Source organism: Myotis myotis, unplaced genomic scaffold (genome assembly GCF_014108235.1).
Source record: "Myotis myotis isolate mMyoMyo1 unplaced genomic scaffold, mMyoMyo1.p scaffold_m19_p_10, whole genome shotgun sequence".
NCBI lineage: Eukaryota > Metazoa > Chordata > Mammalia > Chiroptera > Vespertilionidae > Myotis > Myotis myotis.
Window position 1 is genome coordinate 65961744 of NW_023416314.1, and position 21712 is coordinate 65983455.

The 21712-nt window shown below is 40.4% G+C and overlaps 4 protein-coding genes across 4 annotated transcripts; 2 read left to right on the plus strand and 2 right to left on the minus strand.

Annotated features, from left to right (window-relative positions):
• Positions 1-686: 686 nt before the first annotated feature.
• Positions 687-1741, plus strand: LOC118665496 (olfactory receptor 4C5-like). Its single transcript, XM_036326942.1, has one exon. It carries the CDS (start codon positions 740-742, stop codon positions 1739-1741), a length of 1002 nt encoding a protein of 333 aa, XP_036182835.1. The 5' UTR covers positions 687-739.
• A 7132-nt stretch (positions 1742-8873) lies between these two features.
• LOC118664006 (olfactory receptor 4C45-like) lies at positions 8874-9816 on the plus strand. The gene is given in 2 exon segments (XM_036323914.1): positions 8874-9535; positions 9537-9816. Coding segments are annotated over 2 exon segments (942 nt in total).
• A 2276-nt stretch (positions 9817-12092) lies between these two features.
• Positions 12093-12998, minus strand: LOC118664007 (olfactory receptor 4C3). Its single transcript, XM_036323915.1, has one exon. It carries the CDS (start codon positions 12996-12998, stop codon positions 12093-12095), a length of 906 nt encoding a protein of 301 aa, XP_036179808.1.
• Positions 12999-20334: 7336 nt separating this feature from the next.
• Positions 20335-21264, minus strand: LOC118664008 (olfactory receptor 4S1). The gene has a single exon (XM_036323916.1). It carries the CDS (start codon positions 21262-21264, stop codon positions 20335-20337), a length of 930 nt encoding a protein of 309 aa, XP_036179809.1.
• Between the last annotated feature and the right edge of the window lie 448 nt (positions 21265-21712).

Consider the following 21712-nt stretch of genomic DNA (forward strand, 5'->3'; position numbering starts at 1 on the left):
TTTCCAATAAATCTGGGGAACTTCGCACTGCATCATGCTGTCTGCTTCATCCTCTTCAAAATGTTCTTCTTCCTTCCTGTTTGATTATATCCTTAGATAGTTGTGTTTAAATATAGTATAAGCTCACAATCTGCCAGATATATCTTACTAGAGCCTCAACATTCACTCAGTTCTGTTTTTCTGGAATGTGACTATATCATTTCTAATATCTAATTGAATTCACTTTACTATCTAATTGCATTCACCCTGAAACAAATTAAAGATAGTAAGGATAATGAACTCTGGCTTTTATCCTCATCAGCATAAGTGACAAGAAAAGAGACATGTGGAAATAGACTCTTGAATTCAAGCCTCTGCTCCTTTATGGGTGTTTTCTGTATGGGGTAAAAAACTATGGCAACTGTTGGGAGAATAGCCATCTGTGTACGTTACAGGAAAGATGTCTGTAAAACCAGCAGTCATAATACTGTGTTTATGTATACGAGTGGAATGAGTGAGTGAGTGAGAGAAAGGAAGGAGGAAAGGGGAGAGGGAAGGAGAGAAAGAAAGGAAGCGCTATGTATTCATTATATGACTAATACATAGCAAAAGTCTTGGGTTTATCTGCTTGGGGTTTCCGTCAGTCTTACAGAAAACAATCCGGACAGAAAGTATTTGCTTGATCAAAATGTATCTGCCACAACTGCAATCCCTGTGCTGTTCACAGATAAGTCAATTATCCAAATGCTAGAGTGGCCTCATGGAGCGAAGGAACAACGTGACAGAATTCATCCTGCTTGGCCTGACACAGAACCCCGATGTGCAGAAACTCTTGCTGGCTGTGTTCACAGTGATCTACTTCCTCACCGTGGCAGGCAACCTCCTCATTGTAGTGACAATCACCACCAGCCGAGCCTTGGGCTCCCCCATGTATTTTTTCCTTTCTTTCTTGTCCTTTGTAGATGGCTGCTGCTCTTCTGCCATGCTCCCCAAAATGATATTTGACTTACTCACTGGAAAGAAAACTATCTCCTTCAAAGGGTGCCTGACTCAGCTCTTTGCTGAACATTTCTTTGGGGGAGTTGAGATCATCCTGCTCGCAGTCATGGCCTATGACCGCTATGTGGCCATCTGCAAGCCCCTGCACTACACAATCACAATGAACAGGCATGTGTGTGGCCTCCTGGTGGCCGTGGCCTGGGCCGGAGGATTTCTTCATGCTCTGATTCAAATTCTTTTTATAGTCTGGTTACCCTTCTGTGGCCCCAATGTCATTGACCATTTCATCTGTGATCTTTTCCCTCTGCTAAAACTCTCCTGCTCTGACACTCACATCTTCGGACTTTTTGTTGCTGCCAACAGTGGGCTGATGAGTATGTTAATTTTTTCTATTCTTATCACCTCTTATGTCCACATCCTTTGCTCCCTAAGAACTCACAGCGCTGAAGGTCGGCAGAAGGCTCTCTCCACCTGCACCTCCCATGTTACTGTAGTTGTCCTGTTCTTTGTACCCTGTATATTTGTGTACCTTCGGCCCATGATCACCTTCCCCAGTGATAAAGTGGTGGCTCTGTTTTATACTACGATAACACCCATGTTTAACCCTTTAATCTACACCCTCAGGAACTCAGAGATGAAAAATGCCATGAGGAAGCTCTGGAGCCAAAAACTAATAGAGAAAATCGAAATAAAATCTATTCATATTTTAAGAACAAGTGTGACTAATAGAAAGGATAATGGTCTTGAAGTCAAAATAATGTGAGTTTAAGTAGATTTTGTTCCCCTTGCTTTCTAAAATCTTCAATAGTTTCTCTTTCATAAAATATCAATATTTGATTAAATGATGACCAAAGTTTCCTATAGTTAGAAACTTCTTTGTATGTATGAATTATTGCTCAAAGGGACATTGCTAATCAACATAAAAATGTCACATGTATAGAAAATCTCTGAATTTGTGTATTCTGTAGAATAATTCTCTGTAAATCTTCAGGTATAGATAATATAACCAACAGGCTAAGTAATTAAAATATTTAAACAAATAGGCCTGATGGATATTTTGTTGAAAATGCTTAGTTTTAATCCCAATTACTGTAGTCAAAGTAGATTTATTATTGTAAGAGATAAGGATCAACCAAAAATGAATGGGTTTTGAGGAATGAGAGGGTGTCATTAAGGCAGGACTCATTCCAAAATTAATGCTTCTGTGTTACACAATTCCAGATAGCACCATTTACATTGTAATATGGGCTCTTTCCAAAATAAATTATTTTTCTGCCCAAAGCCATAGAGGGATATAAAATTCTTCCAGGTACATTCAGAGAGCTATCTTGCACAAGATTTGACAAGCAGAAAATAATTTATGTAGCCCTTTTTTCTCAAAGACATCCTATATACCACTTCACCTCCAAAGTAATTTTTTATTTAATGAATTTGTGCCTTAGCTAATAGGAACAAAAGTATCTGGTACAAATGAGAGAGTTGATAATAACTGAATAATCAAGACACATTCAAATTTGAATAGAAAATTTCTATACAACAAAGGAAACAATTAAGAGGGTGAAAAGACTACCTATAGAATGGGGAAAACTATTTGCAAACCATACATTTGGTAAGAGGTTAATATCCACAATGTATAAGAATGCATATAACTCAAGAGCAAAAATAGCCCAACTTAAAAATGGACAAAGGCCCTAACTGGTTTGGCTCAGTGGATAGAGCGTCAGCCTGCAGACTGGTTTGGCTCAATGGATAGAGCGTCAGCCTGCAGGTTTGATTCCAGTCAAGGGCATGTACCTTGGTTGTGGGCACATCCCCAGTAGAGGGTGTGCAGGAGGCAGCTGATCGATATTTCTAACTCTCTATCCCTCTCCCTTCCTCTCTGTAAAAAATCAATAAAATATATTTTTTTAAAAATGGACAAAGGACTTGAATGGACATTACTACAAAGAAGATATACAAATGACCAACAAGCAAATGAAAAGATGCTCAAGGTCGCTAATCAGAGAAAAATTCAAATCAAAACCAAAATGATATATCACCTCACATCTGTTAAAATGGCTATAATCAAAAAGACAAAGAGCTAAGTATTGATAAGGATATGAAGAAAAGAGACCCCTTGTGCTCTGCTAGTAGGAATGTAAATTGATGCAGCCACTATGGAAAACAGGATGGAGGTTCCTCAAAAAATTAAAAATGAAACTTCCATATGATCCTGTCATCCCACTCCTGGGTATTTATCCAAAAAATACTGAAATCAGTATTTCAAGGAATTATTTGTACTCCTATGTTCATTTCAGCATACGCACAATAGCCAAGATGTGGAAACAACCTACAAGTCCATTGACAGATGCATGGATTTTTTTTTTAATGTGGTACATACTTACATGGACTATTATTCAGCCTTTAAAAAGAAGGAAACCCTGCCTTTTGCGACAACATGGATGAACTTTGAGGTCATTATTCTAAATAAAATAAGCCAGTGAGAGAAAAACAAAATGAACTAACAAACAAAACAGAGACAGACTCATAGAGTGGGGTGGTGAGGGGATTGAAGGCCTGAGTGGGGAGGGGGTGGAAGGATTGAGAAAAAAAAGAGAAAAAACTCATGGGCCGGCTGGGGTCGCTCAGGGATTAAGCACGGACCTATGAACCAGTAGGTCATGGTTCGATTCGATTCTCAATTCCCAGTCAGGGCGCATGCCCGGGCTGCAGGTTTGTGGGCTCAATCCCCAGTTGGGGGGTGGGGGATGCAGGAGGCAGCCAGTCAATGATTCTCTCTCATCATTTATGTTTCTATCTCTCTCTCTCTCCCTCTCCCTTCCTCTCTGAAATTAATAAAAATATTTTTTTAAAAGAGAGAAAAAAACTTATGGACACAGACAACAGTGTGGTGACTGGCAGGGGAGATTAGGGGAAAGTGGAGGAAGGCACAGGGGGGATAAATGATGATGACCAGGGACTTAACTTGGGGTGGTGAATACATAATACAGTATACAGATATATGGAATTGTACACCGGAAACCTGTATAATTTTGTTAACCAGTGTCACCCAATAAATTCCATAGAAAAGGAAAAAATGACAAGGCATCATTTACCCCCCCAAAAAGGAAAGAAAACAAATATTGCATAATTCCACTTACATGACGTATCTAACTCATAGAAGCAGAAAATAATAATATTGGTTTCCAGGGGCTGATGGAAGAAGGTGGAAGAATGAGCAGTAATTGTTTAATGGATATAGAGTTTCATGTTGGGAAGATGAAAACATTTTGGAGATGGTTGGTGGTGGTGTTCACAGCAATTTGTGCACTTAAAAATGTTTGAAATAGTACATTTTTGTTATATATTATTTACCACAATAACAAAATACTGGGGAAGAGGGACAGACTGAGTGAGTTGGTAGCAAACAGGAGCAAACTTGTTAATTCCTGAGGATAAAACTACAGGCATTGCTTCTGTTTCTGGTTCTGGACTTCAGGAGTGTGTCAATTTGGTTTAAAGGTACAAGTTGATAACAAAGAAAGGTGATTCTGTGCTGGACTGCAGCCAGCTCTTCATCACCTCAGAATCAGAGAGAAAGAAGATTGTAGTGGAGCTTCTTTTTGATAGCGTTTCCATTCTCTACCTCTGACACGTTGTCTTTATACAAGAGTGCTTGGTTGGATGTTTTTTTTCTCCCTGGCTACTATGTGAAAACATAGTACTTTACTGTATTTCCCCAAGCTGCTCTCCCTGTGGGGCAGAGAGAAAAGCCACATTCCCCCAAATACATCTTGAGACTGTCATCTAGGTATTCACCCCAAAGGAAGTAGATATATCTATGACTTGTATATCACTCAATCTTTATCAGCTAGGAATTCTGCCATCTAAGGCTTCTCAGTCAGTCATTAATAGGAATGTCACTATTTCCCAGGTTTACCTGGCACATAACCTTGAATACACTAGCATTTCCATTCTTGGAGCAACCATATCATGAACAACCATTCAGAACAGGCATGTTTCCAGGGAGAAATCCAGTCTCTGAATTCCGACCTAGGCCTAACAACACCGCATAGCCCATGCCAGGTTCTCACCAATGTCAAAATGAGCAGCAGAGCCCTACAATGAGCTTTCCGACTCCCTGTACCCAGTCCCAACCTAAAATAGAGCCAGAGACACAAGTCTAACCAAACTCAACTTCATTTCTAAAACTGGCCTCCAATGAGACTTGTGGGTGCCAAGTGGGAGTAAATGAAAGACTTTGTTTAAAGCGTCAAGATATATTTCAGCAGAACCAATTACTAATTCTCTGAGGACTAGAGAGGTCAATGCAACAAATCCTGCACTTCTTGCAAGCTTATTTAAACATTTCTCTAGAGTCAGTGAGAAATAATTGCAAAGAAAAAAGGACATTTAAGTAAATGACAGCAGCAGAGCCATGTACCAACAATCTGAAGATTAGTATGGGAAACATTGTCCCAAGCTTTGGGGGTTAGAAGGAAGGCTTAAATCAGGAATAAAAAGAATTCTCTCTAGATTGCTCATGACCTTGTTGGGAAACCAAAATTTAGGACAACTGATTTGAGAAAATATTGTCCAATTAAGTTTATTTGATTCACTTAAACATTTTATAGTTTCATATACCAGTTTTTCCTAATTTAAAGAATTTTTTATTGCTCCCATTATTTTTAATTTAGATTGAATATAGTTCTAAATATCTGAAAATATATATATTAAAGATGTAGTTATACATACATAGGAAGCCAAGAAAGTGGGGAAATTAAATCCTTGAACTACTCAAGTTTCCAAACTGAAAAAGCTCATTTTCTGAGTGATCTTGGTCATACTGATAATGTGAACCAAAATAAACTAAAATGCCCAAGATTGAGAGAATTGCCTAGAGCAGTGGTCGGCAAACTGTGGCTCACGAGCACATACGGCTCTTTGGCCCCTTGAGTGTGGCCACGAAGTTTCAATCGCACTGTATGAGCGTGCCCGCACGTGGTATCTTGTGGAAGAGCCACACTCAAGGGGCTGCAGTTTGCCGACCACTGGTCTAGAGAGATAAGGATTCCAGTGTCAGGCTGTGCTGGGGTCCAACCCCAGCAGGTCCAGGGATCCTCAAAGGTGTGGATGGAGTCGGAGAAGAAGGAATGACACGGAGACAGCGTTCAGTTGATCAGCAGCCTAGCCAGGATCTCTAGCCAGGATCTCCAGCCAAGTTCTGTTCAGGATCTCCAGCGAAGTTCTGTTCAGGATCTCCAGCGAAGTTCTGGTTAGGATCTCTAGCCAAGTTCTGGTTCGGTTCTCTCACTAGGTTCTCCAGCCAGATTCTGTAGCCATGTTCCCTCACTAGGTTCTCCAGCCAGGTTCTGTCCAGGTTCTCCAGCCAGGTTCAGTCACCAGGTTCTAGTCAGGTTCTCTTGCCATGTTCTATCCAGGTTCTGTAGCCAGGTTCTGTCTCTAGGTTCTTCAGCCAGGTTCTCTCGCTAGGTTCTGTCTCTAGGTTCTGTGGCCAGTTTCTGTCCAGGATCTTTTGCCATGTTCTCTCCAGAGAAGTTCTTCTGTCTCTAGGTTCTGTGTAGGTTCTGTGTCTAGGTTCTGTGTCTAGGTTCTGTGTGTAGGTTCTGTGTCCTGTTGTCTTGTTACATCTGTATTTATACCAGTTGATTCCAATCCTATCAATCTCTATTCCAAAGGTTAGGGCGTTTCTTATCTGCATTCCAGGGAGTAAAGATTATGTAGCTTAAGCATGATTGTTCATAGTTAAAGTGATTAATTACCCGCCTGGCACTTAGTTAAGGGATTTTATTCCCTCCCTAACTTCAGGGGAAAATCCCTACCTGGGGAAACAATCTTTCTCAGAGAGGTGACCTTGGTTAAAACACATAGTGCCAAGAAGGTGAGCAAACATATTAAGAACAGTATGCCATATACGCCAGGTCCCTTGAAACAGCAAGGATGGACCGGCTCCCGGCAAGGCTGGTTAGCTCATGGAGTCTATTTGCAGATATGTGGCACATGCCATGAGGGGAAGAAAGCAATGATGGAGCTAAATTTGCAAACGGAGGAACTCACAATCAACTAGATCCAGGTTAGTGATAACTACATCCTTTTCTCCAAATTTTAAGCAGATTGACTTCACTTAGTTTATTTTCACTGAAGTAGTTTTTGTATTTAGAGTGTGAATTGAAGATTAATCTTTTTCTCTAAAAATGAAATTGGGCACAATGATATGAAACTATCAATCAAAAGTACTGTCTGTACTACTGCCAGATAAGACACTGCTGAGAACTGCTGAAGCCATTTATACAGCATTATGGTTAACATTTATGTCTCACTAAGTTGATGGATTCTGTAGGTTTCTGTTTTAATAACTTGAAATTCTCTTCTTTATGACTTCCCTGTTGCCACAATGAAGTCAGAATTTGTGAATTAAATCTATTAAGAATGATTAACCATATAGTCAACATCTGTAGGAGTCATAGATAGAGAAGAAACAACTCAGAGACTTAGCATTCTTAAAAACTAAACATACCTTTCCTCTCCTTTATGGAAGCTTAGAGGTTATGATGCTGACATAGGAAAAATATGTGGTTATGTGTTTTGGCAGGGACAAGAGAAAGGAGAGAGAGGGGGAGAAAGAATAAAATACCTTATTGTCTTTTGTATCAACAACCTGTACTCATTCTAGAAAACCCATGCATAGATCATTCCCAGAAAAAAAGAATGTATTTTTGTATATGTTCAATATTTCCACCAGTTAGCAATGAAAACTTCAAGTTCATCCTAATTAATTACACATGCCAAAAGCAAAAAAAAGTGTATTATTTTAAGTGAGCCCATTATTTCTGATATGTCAACAGGAAACTTCATGACTCATTTAAATCCATTTGTAAAATATAAGTAGTATAATATATCTAATCCAGGGCATTATTCTATATTTGATGAAAGACTAATTAAAATATTAAAAACTTTTCAGGGAAATTTGCACCACTTACATGTCCACTTTTAATGGTGTGGAAAGAGTCAGCATGAAAGAGTCATGCTAAGCCAAACACAGCAACTGGGGCTGTTGAGTGAATGCTGCTCAATGAGCTGTTATAAAGATAGTTCCTTGGCATTTTGAAGGAAAAAGACTTCATCTGAAGCTCTGGCTCTCTATGTACATGTGCAATCATTTGGCAGAAATAACAGCTCACAACACATTTGATATAGATATAGTAAGGCTTGGTACTTTCATATCTGATACACAGTCGACTTTTTTCCTATTCAGTTATTTGTAGGCTTATTTCTGAATGGATCCATGCAGATTTTTTAATTTATTTATCTTTATTGTTGAAAGTATTACAGATGTTCCCTTTTCTTCCCCATTGGCCCCCTCCACCTCCTGCCCACACCCACAGCCAGGCTTTCACTGCACTATTGTCTGTGTCCATGGGTTATGCATATTTGCATACAATTCTTTGGATAATCTCTTACTGCCCCTCCTCCTCCCTTCCTCCTGAGATTCCTATCTGTAAAAGAATATTATGTTCACATAACCTATATGTATTCATGCCAATAGATATGTATACCTTCAAAATAATTGTTACTAATGAAATGTCCCCAAAAGAGAAAGAAAGCCATCTATGAGACTTTTAGAGCTACAAAGAAAGTTTGGAAGTCAACCACAAATCAACATTTACAATAACACCTTGCTTTTATTGTGGTGTTTGTAAGGTATTGTCACTATTTAATTAATACAGGATAAAATTTAACCTACTTCCATTCTTCTGTATAGCTATCTACAAAATGACAGAGGTGAGTGGAAGGGGTAGCTCCATCAATTCCAAAGACCAGGTCTAAAGAAGTGATAGACTATTTTAGTACTGAATTTAAAATATCATCATTCAGAAATACCGTGATCTTTCCAGATGGACCAAGCTAAATCGATGAAAAGGACAAGCAATGTAACAGAATTCATCCTACTGGGCCTGACCCAGAATCCAGAACTGCAGAAAATCTTATTTGTTGTGTTTTTAATCATCTACTTGACCACACTGACAGGTAACCTGCTCATCTCCGTCACCATCTTCATCACCCCAGCCCTGAGTTCGCCCATGTACTTTTTTCTGTCCTATTTGTCCATTTTAGATGGTTTCTACTCTTCTTCCATAGCACCCAAAACGATCTCTGACTTCATCTCTGAAAAGAACACCATATGCTTCAATGCTTGCATGACTCAGCTCTTTGCTGAACAATTCTTTGCTGGAGCTGAGATCATCTTGTTAATTGCCATGGCCTATGACCGCTATGTAGCCATCTGCAAGGCCTTGCACTCTATGACTCTCAGGAGCCAGCCTGTGTGTGATTTTCTCGTGGGAATGGCTGGAGTTTTAGGGCTTCTTCATGGAGGGATCCAGGTTTTGTTCATAGTCCAGTTACCATTCTGTGGCCCTAATGTCATCAACCATTTTATGTGCGATTTAATACCTCTCCTGGAGCTAGCCTACACAGACACTCACACTTTGAAGGCCCTAATTACTACCAACAGTGGGTCACTGTGCTTGCTTGTTTTTTCTATGCTGGTTGCTTCCTGTTATCCTGTGCTCCCTCAGGACTCACAGCTCTAAAGGGCGTCACAAAGCCCTGTCTACATGTGCCTCTCATGTCACTGTTGTCATCTTATTCTTTGTACCTTGTTCATTACTTTACCCGAGACCTTTAACCTCCTTCCCCATTGACAAAGCCGTGACTGTGTTTTGCACCATAGTAACTCCCATGTTGAACCCTTTAATCTACACCTTCAGAAATGCAGAAGTAAAAAATGTCATGAAGAAGTTCTGGGAGCAAATAATGAATACTGATAATGAATAAACCTTGTGATTGGAATATTTAAGCCAAAAAAAATCTTGTGATATTCTGTAGATATTTATTCCCTTTCTTAGTTGATTAAACTTGGGACAGTCAATTATCCTGTTTGGACCATTTTTCCTCAAGAGCCCACATGTTGTGGGCAGGGCTGACATATCTGTTAAGGCATAACCAGCACAAAGCTTAGAGCCCAAAATAGTGATGCTGACATGTCTCATGCTCTTGGGACTTTTATCAGGTTAGATATCACTATATATGAAGGCCTTTGAAAAATAGATGCTCTGCCATAATTTCTTATGAGTAACCATCTTGTAAATATATGCAAGCAATTGTATGTTTAAAAAATCAAATTTAACAATCTAATTGTAGTTCCCAAGAAAGATAGAATGAAATAGGATAATGTAAAAATAAAGATGATGATGATACAATGATGATTGCTAATGTTTGCTGAGCACGTTCTGTGAATAAAATCATGACCTAAGTACTTATTTTGTATGTTTTGAGGCAGCAAATTTCTGATATTAATTTCTTTGTGTCCTTAATTCATTTGTAAGTTAGTTGGGCCATTGTTAATCATGATTCTGACAACCAAAAACAAGGGCAAAAAAAATGTTTGTAATAAAAATAAAAAATACGCACACACTCACACACACACACACACACACACACACACACAAAGTGCAATGGGATCAGTCCTTTATGCTATCTGAGGTTGTAACTGTACTGAAAATAAAGGCACTTTTCAAATTTCAACTAAAGTAAATATGCTTTTCTAGAAAGTCCCACAATAAAATCCTGTCAAGCTGGCAAAAATGCTATTTTTAAGCAAGCCTCATCATGATCTCATATTTCTTAGCTGAAAAAAAAATTAGCTTAGTTATATTTTTACTATCTAATAGCAGAAAGGAATAAGTATAGAATTGAAAGTCTCATTTATATGTAGCGATTATTAATTAGACTTAAGCATGTGACAAAGTGAAAGAAGACAATATTTATTTTGCCCAAGAACTCAGCAACAGTTGTTTTTGCTAGATAGAGAATTAGGGGATCAAACCATTATTTCCTGATGATCTCCTGAATTTATTGACTATTGAAGACTAATTTTTAGTACTTCCAGTTTTTTCCATAGTGAAAAAGTGGATATGATGGTGAGTTACAGATTATCTGTCAAACAAAATATAAGTTTATTACAAATTATGGGAGCCTACAGTCTTAAAGGGTGCAGCCTGGGAAGGGATATAGTCAGAGTTTGTAAAAGTAGGAAAAGAATGGGATGAACATGAATGGATGTTTCAGATTCCAGGATACTAGAATCCCTTGGAGTTTTAAACATAAAGAGGAAGAATGAAAGTCCGCTTTGCATCATTGGCGAAAACATAAACCATTCTGTTCTTAGCACGGCATATTTGAAACTTAGTAGAGATGGAAAAGCAAAAGAAAACAACACTTGATTAATCAATCAACCTCATGGAAGATTAGGAAAAAGTTGAGGGACATATAATAATCTCAGGTAAAATGTGTTGGGGTGTATGTGCCAGAAATCTGATTAGGAACTTTACATAGATTATCTAATTTAATTCTTACAATAACACTTTAGACATTATTATCTTTATTTATTTTAAAGACAAGCTTCCGACACTACAGAGGTTTGGTCACTTGCTTAAGGTCATGCCATTTCCTTATACATAGGAAATAAGAATCAGACGCAGGTTGACTTTGCTGCAGAGCCAAGATCTTACCCTCTCTGTGGTAGGGTAGCAGCCTGCTGATGTCACAAAAGGTGGAAAAAGAAATGGAAGCCAGACCTAGATGCACACAGACTCCTATATGTAGTGACGTGAGAAGTTTTTTGCCTTAAGTTGTATTTTGCTCACATTTATATGGCACAATTATTGCACAAAGTCAAATGATATTAACACGGATTGCTATTAAAAGATCTGGATGATGAATCACAAATAAACTGATTTTGAGTTTAGGCACACCAAAGCTAGAGACACTTGATTAATCAATTAACCACAACAGGAGACATTTTTTCTAATTTCTGAAACAACGATAATAATCATTCATGCCCTATATATTTCATATAGTCATTTTATAATCAAAGTATTCAGTTCAAGTGAAAAGAGTAAGTAAACCATAGAAGTGTATAATGATGCATGGATGGATAAGATTAAATAAGTTGATATACGGTAACAAAAAAGTTTTGGTTTGCTCCACTCACAGCAATAAACTCATTTCTATTTCCTGCCTTGCCACTCATGATCCACTGCAATTTTTTACTATGTGAAGAGCTTTTTCATGGCACTTTTTACCTCATCATTTCTCAGGGTATAAATGAGTGGATTCAACATAGGTGTCAGAATACCATAAAACACTGCCATGCTTTTGTCTATCGGTAAAGTAAATGAAGGACGCACATAAGTAAACACACAGGGCACAAAGAACAGCGCTACAACAGTGAAGTGGGCCCCACAGGTGGAGAGGGCCTTGCGTCTCCCCTCTGCACTGTGGGACCTCAAGGAGCGCAGGATGACAATATAGGAGGCGGCCAGCATGAGAAAATTCACCAGGCAGATCACACCACTGTTGGCAACCACCAGCAGACTGGTGACGTATGTGTTGGTGCAGGCAAGTTCCAGCAAGGGGTACAAGTCACAGACAAAGTGATTAATTACGTTGGGCCCACAGAAGGGCAACTGAAGGACCAGGAGGAGCTGAACCAATGAATGCAGGAAGCCCCCAAGCCAGGTCACTCCCACCAGCAGGGCGCAGAGATGCCTGGTCATGATAACGGGGTAGTGCAGGGGCTTGCAGATGGCCACGTAACGATCATAGGCCATCACCGTGAGCAGAATGATCTCAGTACCTCCCAAAAAATGGGCTCCAAAGAGCTGAGCCATGCAACCCTCATAAGAGATGGTTCTCCCCTCATACAAGGAGTCAGCAATGAGTTTAGGGGCCATCGAAGAAGAATAGCAGGTGTCTATAAAGGACAGGTTGGCCAAGAAAAAATACATGGGGGAATTCAGGGTGGGGCTGGAGGTGATGGTGACCACAATGAGCATGTTGCCACAAACTGTGACCACATAAGTGACCAAGAAGACCACAAAAAGAACTCGCTGTATTCCTGGGTTCTGTGACAGTCCCAGCATGAAAAATTCTGTGATATTGTTGGATATTTCCATAGTCCAAGGCCACAGAGAATGCAGGTACAGTATTGCCTATAAATCAACAGAGAAACATAATCATAACATTGCTAATTCCAGAAGGAAATATTGCAAGGTTTCTTTTATCTACACCTACTTCCCTTTGCCCCTTTTAACACTTTCTGTTCCAAAATTCTTATGCCAATTTAGTGTGGTAATTACAAAATGTCAGCATATGTCTATCTGCTAACTTCAGCATCAGTGGGTACTAAATATCTAAGTTATTACATGAAAATAATAATGTAATTAGCCATATTTTAGTTTCTTTTGTTACTACTGAAATTGAACTTTTGGCAGATCCTGGTTTTCCAATTCAATGAGAGTCCATCTCTGACCATTTTCAGCAAGGCTCCGCCTAGACACAATGGCACTTGAGAAAACCATGAACATTCCAAATCTCCTGAAACTTCTGCACGAACAGTCCACATATCAAATCTTTCTTCTTGGACTGCGCAGTGAGGTTTGCTACACTTTCTGTTGCAGGTATTTCCAATAGTAACACAAAGTTAAGTAAAACCAACTAAAGCAAGGATTGGGAGAAACTGATGAGGTTGCAGCTGGAGACTTTCCCAACTTCTCCATTTCTCTCCTTGTTCCTTTACTCCCACTCCGTGCACAGACTGCAGACAAGCTCATGTCTAGGAAGCCAACTTAAATTACTCCTCCCCCTTGCTTTATATATTCTATATACTCTGCATTTTGCTTTTTTTTTTTTTTGGCTTGGTAAAATTCTTCTGGTTAAAGCTACTAGTCCTTCTGTAGTTTACAGGAAGGAGTCAAAGGTTACAAAAATAAAAAAAGTTCGGTGAGCATCAGTGAAGGGTTCTACTAAATGATTACCTGTGCATTCTCTACATAAATGAAGCTTGGGGGCAGGGAGAAGAGGTGGCCGGTCTTACTCAGCTGCAAATTACAATCCCATCCAGCAGAATATTCCTACTCACCCTTTACTCTCCTAACAATATGAAGGAAGGAAATGCGTGTGCCTGTCCTAGTTTTGAGAGACACATAATCTATCATTCTCCTAAAAGCACAGGCCTTCTGAAGGTAGCTAAATCTCTCAACTTGATGAAGATCTAATGCTCAGTTTGATGGGAATTAAAGGAAAATCATTAAGTGTCAGAGGAAGAAAGACACACCCAGATATAAGAAACACTGGAGAGAAGAGTTCTGTGTTGATCAGGAAGCTGCCTCCTTTTTCTCTCTTCAAGCTTTGTTGCCAGAAGGCAAATACAGCTTCTACAAGTGACAAGCTTGATGGGGACCTTTTCAGAGTAGAACTTTATGGCCAAGAGCACAGATAACAGTAACAAGAGCCAACGCCTGTGTAGCACTTAGTCTTTGCCAAGCATTGTCCTAACCGCCCTACATATATCAGTTCATATAATCCTCACTTCATGCCCAGGAGATAAGTCACTGTCTTTATCCTTATATTGAAGAAGAAAGTCGGGCACACATTCAGCAACTTACAGAGGCATATTCAGCTAATAAGTGACAGAGCTAGCAGGCACTCTAGCTAAGGACTCCATGGGCTTTGCTGTACTATACTGTCACTTACCAGTAAGCTCATCTGGGTTTGACTCCTTCCTCTGACACTTATTGACTGTCTGTATAAACTGGGAATACTGCTCTACCCTGAGATTGCAGAGAAAAGTAAATGAAAATAGTGCATGTTGAGTGTTTGTACCGAGCCTGGATGTGACAAACATTTTTTAAAATATATTTTATTGATTTTTTACAGAGAGGAAGGGAGAGGGATAGAGAGTTAGAAACATCGATGAGAGAGAGACATCGATCAGCTGCTTCCTGCACACCCCCTATTGGGGATGTGCCCGCAACCAAGGTACATGCCCTTTTATTTTATTTTATTTTATTTTAAAAATAGATTATAGAAAACATACATTGACTGGATCTAAGGACATCAACAGGTCACCAGGATTGGTTTGATTTATACCCTAACATCATGGAATGGTGAGGCTTGTCATCTAGGCCAGCTCCAAGCACAGCACCCCGAATATTTCTGTTCCACATAACTAAGCTCCTGAATGAAATTTGAACTGTGTTTTAAATTGAGACAAAGCATAGCTGAGGCAATTGCTATCAATTACAGAAATTCATCTGAACTGAAACTTTCTTAGAACAGCAGTAGGTGAAACCCAAAAGGTTGTCATTCACTTACGAGCAGCTAGGAATTCGTTTTGTGGTCCATTTCCCTCTTAGTTGCTGAAGAACCCTATGACATTTAAAATCATCGTTTCCGATTGTCTCCATTTTAAAGACAGTGGATTGCAGACCCAGAGTTTAGGTGCAGCTGGTCCAAGGTCACATGGGTGATTCGTGGCAGAGGCACGCCTTGCTCCCAGGTCACTCAAGTGCCCTTTCCAATATAACCACCCCCTTCCGTTCTCTACGTTGTCTTTGAAACGCCAAATAAAGCCCTGCTGCTAACATGAGGGAGAAAGTTCTCAGGAGTAGCAGCTTCTTAGCTCTGCTTCCTGCTAATACTCATCAGCACCATGCGAGAGAAATCTTTCTCCTGTGTGCTTTCTGCCTCTCTGAGGGAGACTCATTCTCCCCTCCCAGGACCATTGCGGAAGCAGCATTAGAACTAGCTTTTGCCTTGTTCACAGGTCCAAACCATGTTGAAGCCATCATTTAATTATTCCCCTCGAATACAGTTTGGTCCCACAAGGAGTGGCCTCTACATTCTGCCTCCTAGAAGTGCCCTTTGTCCTTCTAGTGTCTACATGGATAGTCCCCAAATTGTCAGGAGGAAAGGGGAATTATGATATTTCAGAAACTGGTATTAAGGGTGATCTTTAGGAAAATTGCTAATTGGACAAAAGTAAAAATCAACAGCATTTATTGAGCATCTTCCATGTTCTAAGCATGGGCACTAGCCCTTTTCATGTACATCATCTCTTTCATCTCCCCCCATAAGGATGTGAGAAAAGTATCACTCCCCTTTATCCACAATGCTACTCTGTGGTGTGCTGAAAGACCAGAGAAAGGAGGGCCAGAAGGACCTGAATTGAAATTGCACTTCCACCATTTCAACCATTCAATAAGTACTTTTTCAGGCATTTTGTTAAATGCCAAGAATATCAGAGTGAATAAAATGGACATGGTCCTGGCAGCTTATACTCCAAAAGGGGGAGAGCTCCCCCCAAACCAAAGCAGGGCATAAGCAAAATAATTATAAAAGCAAAAACATGGAATATATTAATATATAAATATATTTTCAATCTTGAAGATATTGATACACATGTTTAATAATTATTGATATGTGCAGCCCATTTTTCTCCATAAAATTTCAGTATTCTTGCCTATTCAGCATGTAATTCCCAATACTGAATGAATCCTACTCTAAGCCTTCTCCAAACGTGTTCCTTGAAAGCTTCCAGAAAAAATCACAAAATAGGATTTTGTCTGCATCAATTTATCACCAACTTCAAAAGGCCCATCAACCCTATTACATCAACACATTTTTCCACTTCTCCTCAAGGACCATTTAAAAGTTTCTTCAAAATTCTGTTCTCAACCACAAGTCTCTACTCTTCACTTCTTTTTTAACTTTATTTTTCAATTATAGTTTACATTCAACATTATTTTGTATTGGTTTCACGTGTACAGCATAGTGGTTAGACAATCATAATTTACAAAGTGGTTCCCCCCATATGTCAAGTACTCATCTGGCACAATACATGGTTATTACAATATTATTGACTATACTAGAGGCCCGGTGCACAAAATTCATGCATAGGGTTGGGGGGGGTGGTCCCTCAGCCCGGCCTGCAATGACACAAGTGTTCCACACCCAGCCCGGCCAGAGGCCCTCCGTGGCTGGGCGCGAAATGCTTGCCTTGTTGCCGGGGCAACGATGCAAGCATTCCCTCCCACCCCCCGCCAGCCGCATCGTGCCGCTGCCCAGAGGCCCTCTTCAGCCAGGGTTGAATGCTTGCCTCATCGCTGCGGCAACGAAGCAAGCATTCCGCCTGCTCTCAGTGGCCGCCCACCCCGGGACTGGGGGACTCCGGCAGGGCTGAGAGGACTGGGTGCTGCCATCTTGTGGCTATGGGTGCTGCCATCTTTTGTGACGGAGTGGTGGTTAATTTGCATATTACCCTTTTATTAAATAGGATTCCCTGTGCTCTACTTTACATCCCCATAACTATTTACATCCCCGTAACTACTAATATGTACTTCTCAATCCCTTCACCTTTTTCACCCAGTCTCTTAGCTTCTCTCCCCTCTGGCAACAGTCTGTTCTCTGTATCTATTAGTCTGTTTCTATTTTGTTTGTTTATTTTACTCATCTGATTCCACATATAAGTGAAATCAATGGTATTTGACTTTATCTGCCTGACTTATTTCACTTATCATAATACCCTCTATATCCATACATGCTGTCACAAGTGGTAAGATTTCCTTCTTTTTTTATGGCCATGCAGTATTCCACTGTGTAGATGTACCACAGCTTTTTTTATCTGCTCATATACTGATGGGCACTAAGGCTGTTTCCAGATCTTGGCTATTGTAAATAATGCTGCTATGAACATAGAAGTACATATATTCTTTCTGATTGGTATTTCGGGATTACTCCAAATCATGCCCCCGTAGAAATCAAGTAAATAAACCTACTTGGTTGCCTCAATTCTTAACGTTATTTTCTAAATATTTTGCAGTCAGAAAACTGACTCACTTGCACAAGTGACCACAGATAAATGGAGTTCTGTTTCACTAACAAAGTCTAAATGTAATCAAAGAAATATAAAGACTATGTTTACTGCTCTAAACGTGCAAATCTTGATTTGAATTGTTCTTCAGCAAAATTGAGGTTGCTGTAATTTTTTTAAAAAAAAAAAGAAAAGGAGACTTATGTAAAACTTTAGACAATAAATAAATAAATAAATAAATAAATAAATAAATAAATAAATAAAATTGAGGTTGCTGTGTAGGCTAACGCCCTCAGGCTGAAATGGAGCTATTGCCTTCATTTCTACCAGACATGTTCAGATAGTAAATGAAGTAGAAAAGCTTTCCTGGGACCCTCACAAGATCACATTGACTGGGAAAAAGCATAAATAAACTTCTGTCGCTGAGTGCCACCATCTTTCCACATACCCCAGCATGCCAGCACCAAGAGGTAAAATGAATGAACACAAAGTTCCACAGCTAGAAGATGACAGGGTGAGTTCCTGTCCAAGTGATTCCCTCCCTGAAGTCTCTGTACCTTTCACTGACCCACTAAAGAAAAGGAAAGGAGCTCCATTTTCAACATTCTCCTAAGTACAGACAGCTATGAAAGGCTATGGTTGACACCATGGAGTATTAGTGGATCATATAAAGTACAACAGCAGTCTTTTTCTTATCCTCACCCAATGATATGATTTTCTTGATTTTAGAGAAAGAAGAAGGGGGGAGAGAACAGGGGGAGAAACATCAATGTGAGAGAGAAACATCCATCGGTTACCCCACAACCTAGGTATGTGCCCCACCTGGGAATCGAACCCACCACCTTTTGGGGTACGAGATGGCAATCCAACCTACTTAGCCACACTGGCCAGGGCGATGATCCCACATTCTTCCAAAAACTTTTGAAAGAAGGTGATTTATTCAACACAGATTAAGTAAACTGATGTACAAAAACTTCTGAGAATATTGCTTTCAAGATATCAGAGGCTATTTTATTGCTGTTATTCTCATAGTCAAGATCAACATTTGCATTTGTGCTTGCTAGGCATCTGATGAAACAAAAAGTTTTTTCTACACTACCATCCTCACTGAACCCTGATCACAGTTCCCCTGATGATTATGCCTATTTCATGAGGCTGATGTAAGGATTAAAGAAGTTAATGGGAGGTGATAGGTAAACATCTGAGGAATGAATAATCAATCTGGAGTTACAAAGGCTTTAGGAGAAAGGGCAGGATCAAAGAGAACAGAAGACATTATCAACAGAGGTAGTAGCCACCTCTGAAAAACAGACTTTGATACAGGACTTTGCCAGGTCTTGTGAGTCCTGCAACCTTCTGAAACTGGCATTGTCACTGTCTCCATTTGTAAATGTGGAAATTGAGACCCAACCGGATGAAATGACCCACGAATGATTAATTAGAAGGACATCTAATCCTGTTCCTCTAAATCCATTTTGCACAAATTGGCTCCCTCTACATGGAAACAAAATAAAGCAAAGGGGATGAGTGGGGGCGGCAGCCCCTGCTCAGCTGGAGAGAAATCAGTACTGCTGGGTGAGGTGCAGAAGCTTGTTCTCCTGGCTCTGCTCACCATCATCCCAGGCCACCACCAATCCGTGGTCCTTCACAACATCCTTGTCTGTACTGCTCGTGTCCATTCATTCCATCTGAGGTGGGAAAAGTCCCGAAAGCAGATTTAAGGAACCTGGATTTTGGTTGCTATCTTGCTCTGGATTTACTGTGTGACTTTAACTAAATCCTTTAACTTCTCTACATTTGTTGACTCATCTGCCTGCTGAGAGAGCATGAAATGAAGGAATAGGAGTAAAGTGCCTCTAATATCATAAGAGACCGAATTAATCTCATTAAGCACATGTTAGCCACAGTAAAGCAAGTAGCTAGTGCTACTACACATTGTATAGGTGAGATACTTGAACTTCCAAGAGGCTCTGTCATTCACAGGCTCTCGTATGTTTCCTGAATGAGGCATTAATTATCACACTAAGGACCCCCTTCACTGTGACCCGCTTGAGGAAAGAAATTACATCTTACTTTTTTAAATATATTTTTATTGATTTCAGCGAGGAATGGAGATGGAAACATCAATTCTGAGAGAGAATCATTGGTCAGCTGCCTCCTGCACGCCCCACTGGCTGGGCCATCTTACTTTTATTTGTATCCCACTACCTCACGCATTGCAAACACTCAATAAATATTTAATGAATGGAGGATGGAAGAAACCTATGGGATTATTATTATGAAAAGAGCTTAGGAGACAAACAAAAACTCATAGACATGGAAAGCAGTATGGTGGTCATCAGAGGGAAGTGGGTGGAGGTAGTTAAGGTTAAAGGGGGTCAAATACATAGTGACAGAAGAGGATTTGACTTTGGGTAGTGGGCACACAATGCAATTATACAGATGGTGTATCATAGAAATGTACATTTGAAACATATATAATCTAATTAGCTAATGTCACCCGGATAAATTTATTTTTTTCAAAGAGTTAGAAGGACAGTTTTCATTACAAGCATCAAACTGGAGATGCAAAGCCTGTGTTGGATGCTACAAAATGGGAAGTCTCCCAAGTTCCAGGCTGGATGAGATTCCTTGGAGTGTCACTTCTCTCCTGAATTCCCCTTGACCCTAAACACTTTCCTCATGGCATTTTTGACCTCATTGTTCCTCAGGGTGTAGATCAGAGGGTTCAGCAAAGGTGGCATGACAATGTTAAAGAGGATGACAAGTTTGTCAGCAGCCAGGGTGGTAGACGGACGAATGTACATGAACATGGGGGGCACAAGGACCAAAATAACGGTGACGATGTGTGAGCCACATGTGGACAGAGCTTTGCGGCGGCCCTCGGATGACTGGCTTCTCAGGTTTAGTAAGATGACCACATAAGACACAATAAGGATGATGAAGCACACTAAAGAGAGAATGCCACTGTTGGCCACCACAATGAGCCCCACTACATAGGTGTCTGCACAGGCCAGCTTCAGCAAGGGATGGACATCACAGAAAAAGTTGTCAATCTCATTGGGCCCACAAAAGGGCAGCTGCACCGTGAGGAGGGTCTGCAGGATGGAATGGAAGAAGCCAGCCACCCAGGAGGCCCCTGCCAGCAAACCACACTTCCGGCGATCCATAATGGTTATGTAGTGCAGGGGCCTACAGATGGCCACATAGCGATCATAGGCCATGGCTGTGAGGAGGAAGATCTCAGTGCCACCAAAGAAGTGGGCAGAAAAGAGCTGGGTCATGCAGCCACTGAAGGAGATGGTCTTGCGCTCCACGAAAGTGTCAGCGATCATCTTGGGCGTGGTAGCGGACGGATAGCACATGTCAGCGAAAGACAAGTGGCTGAGGAAGAAGTACATAGGAGCACGCAGGGTCTTGCTGGCATTGATGGTGATGATGACCACGAGGTTCCCCAGGACAGTGAGCATGTGGAAGAGGGAGAAGACCACGAAGCACACATGCTGTAATTCCCTGCTCTGGAAAAGGCCGAACAACACAAACTCAGTCACGTTGTTCTTGGTGCCCATGGATTCTCTGCCCTTAGCATCAACAAAGTGGTTAGCTCTGCAATGACACAAATTATGTGATATAAGAAAATTTCCCAAATCCCAGGAGTCAGAAAACTGTACTCAGGCCTAATAATGATTCTAACACCCAATTTCAATAGGGGAGAGGGGCTCCCCACACCTACAAGCAATTCTCAGACACCACCTGGGAGTCCTACAACTCAACTCAATTTTTTACATTACCTGGAGATATAGCATCAAGTCCTACTAGTTAAGGGTTTAGTCCTCCAAGGCGCGCGCGCGCACGCACAAACACACACACACACACACACACACACGCACACACCTGTATGCTTCTGACCTAATTGTCATAGATTGGAGGCTCCAATGACTCCCTCCTTGGCCTCCACTAATTTTCTAGTGCGGAAATCAGAGAAAGATTTGGCTTGCAAGACTACCAGTTTATTAT

What these genes read in the sequence shown, in the direction of transcription:
- LOC118665496 (XM_036326942.1), top strand. Translation starts at nt 740, where the DNA reads ATGGAGCGAAGGAACAACGTGACAGAATTCATCCTGCTTGGCCTGACA.
- LOC118664007 (XM_036323915.1), bottom strand. Translation starts at nt 12,998, where the DNA reads ATGGAAATATCCAACAATATCACAGAATTTTTCATGCTGGGACTGTCA.
- LOC118664008 (XM_036323916.1), bottom strand. Translation starts at nt 21,264, where the DNA reads ATGGGCACCAAGAACAACGTGACTGAGTTTGTGTTGTTCGGCCTTTTC.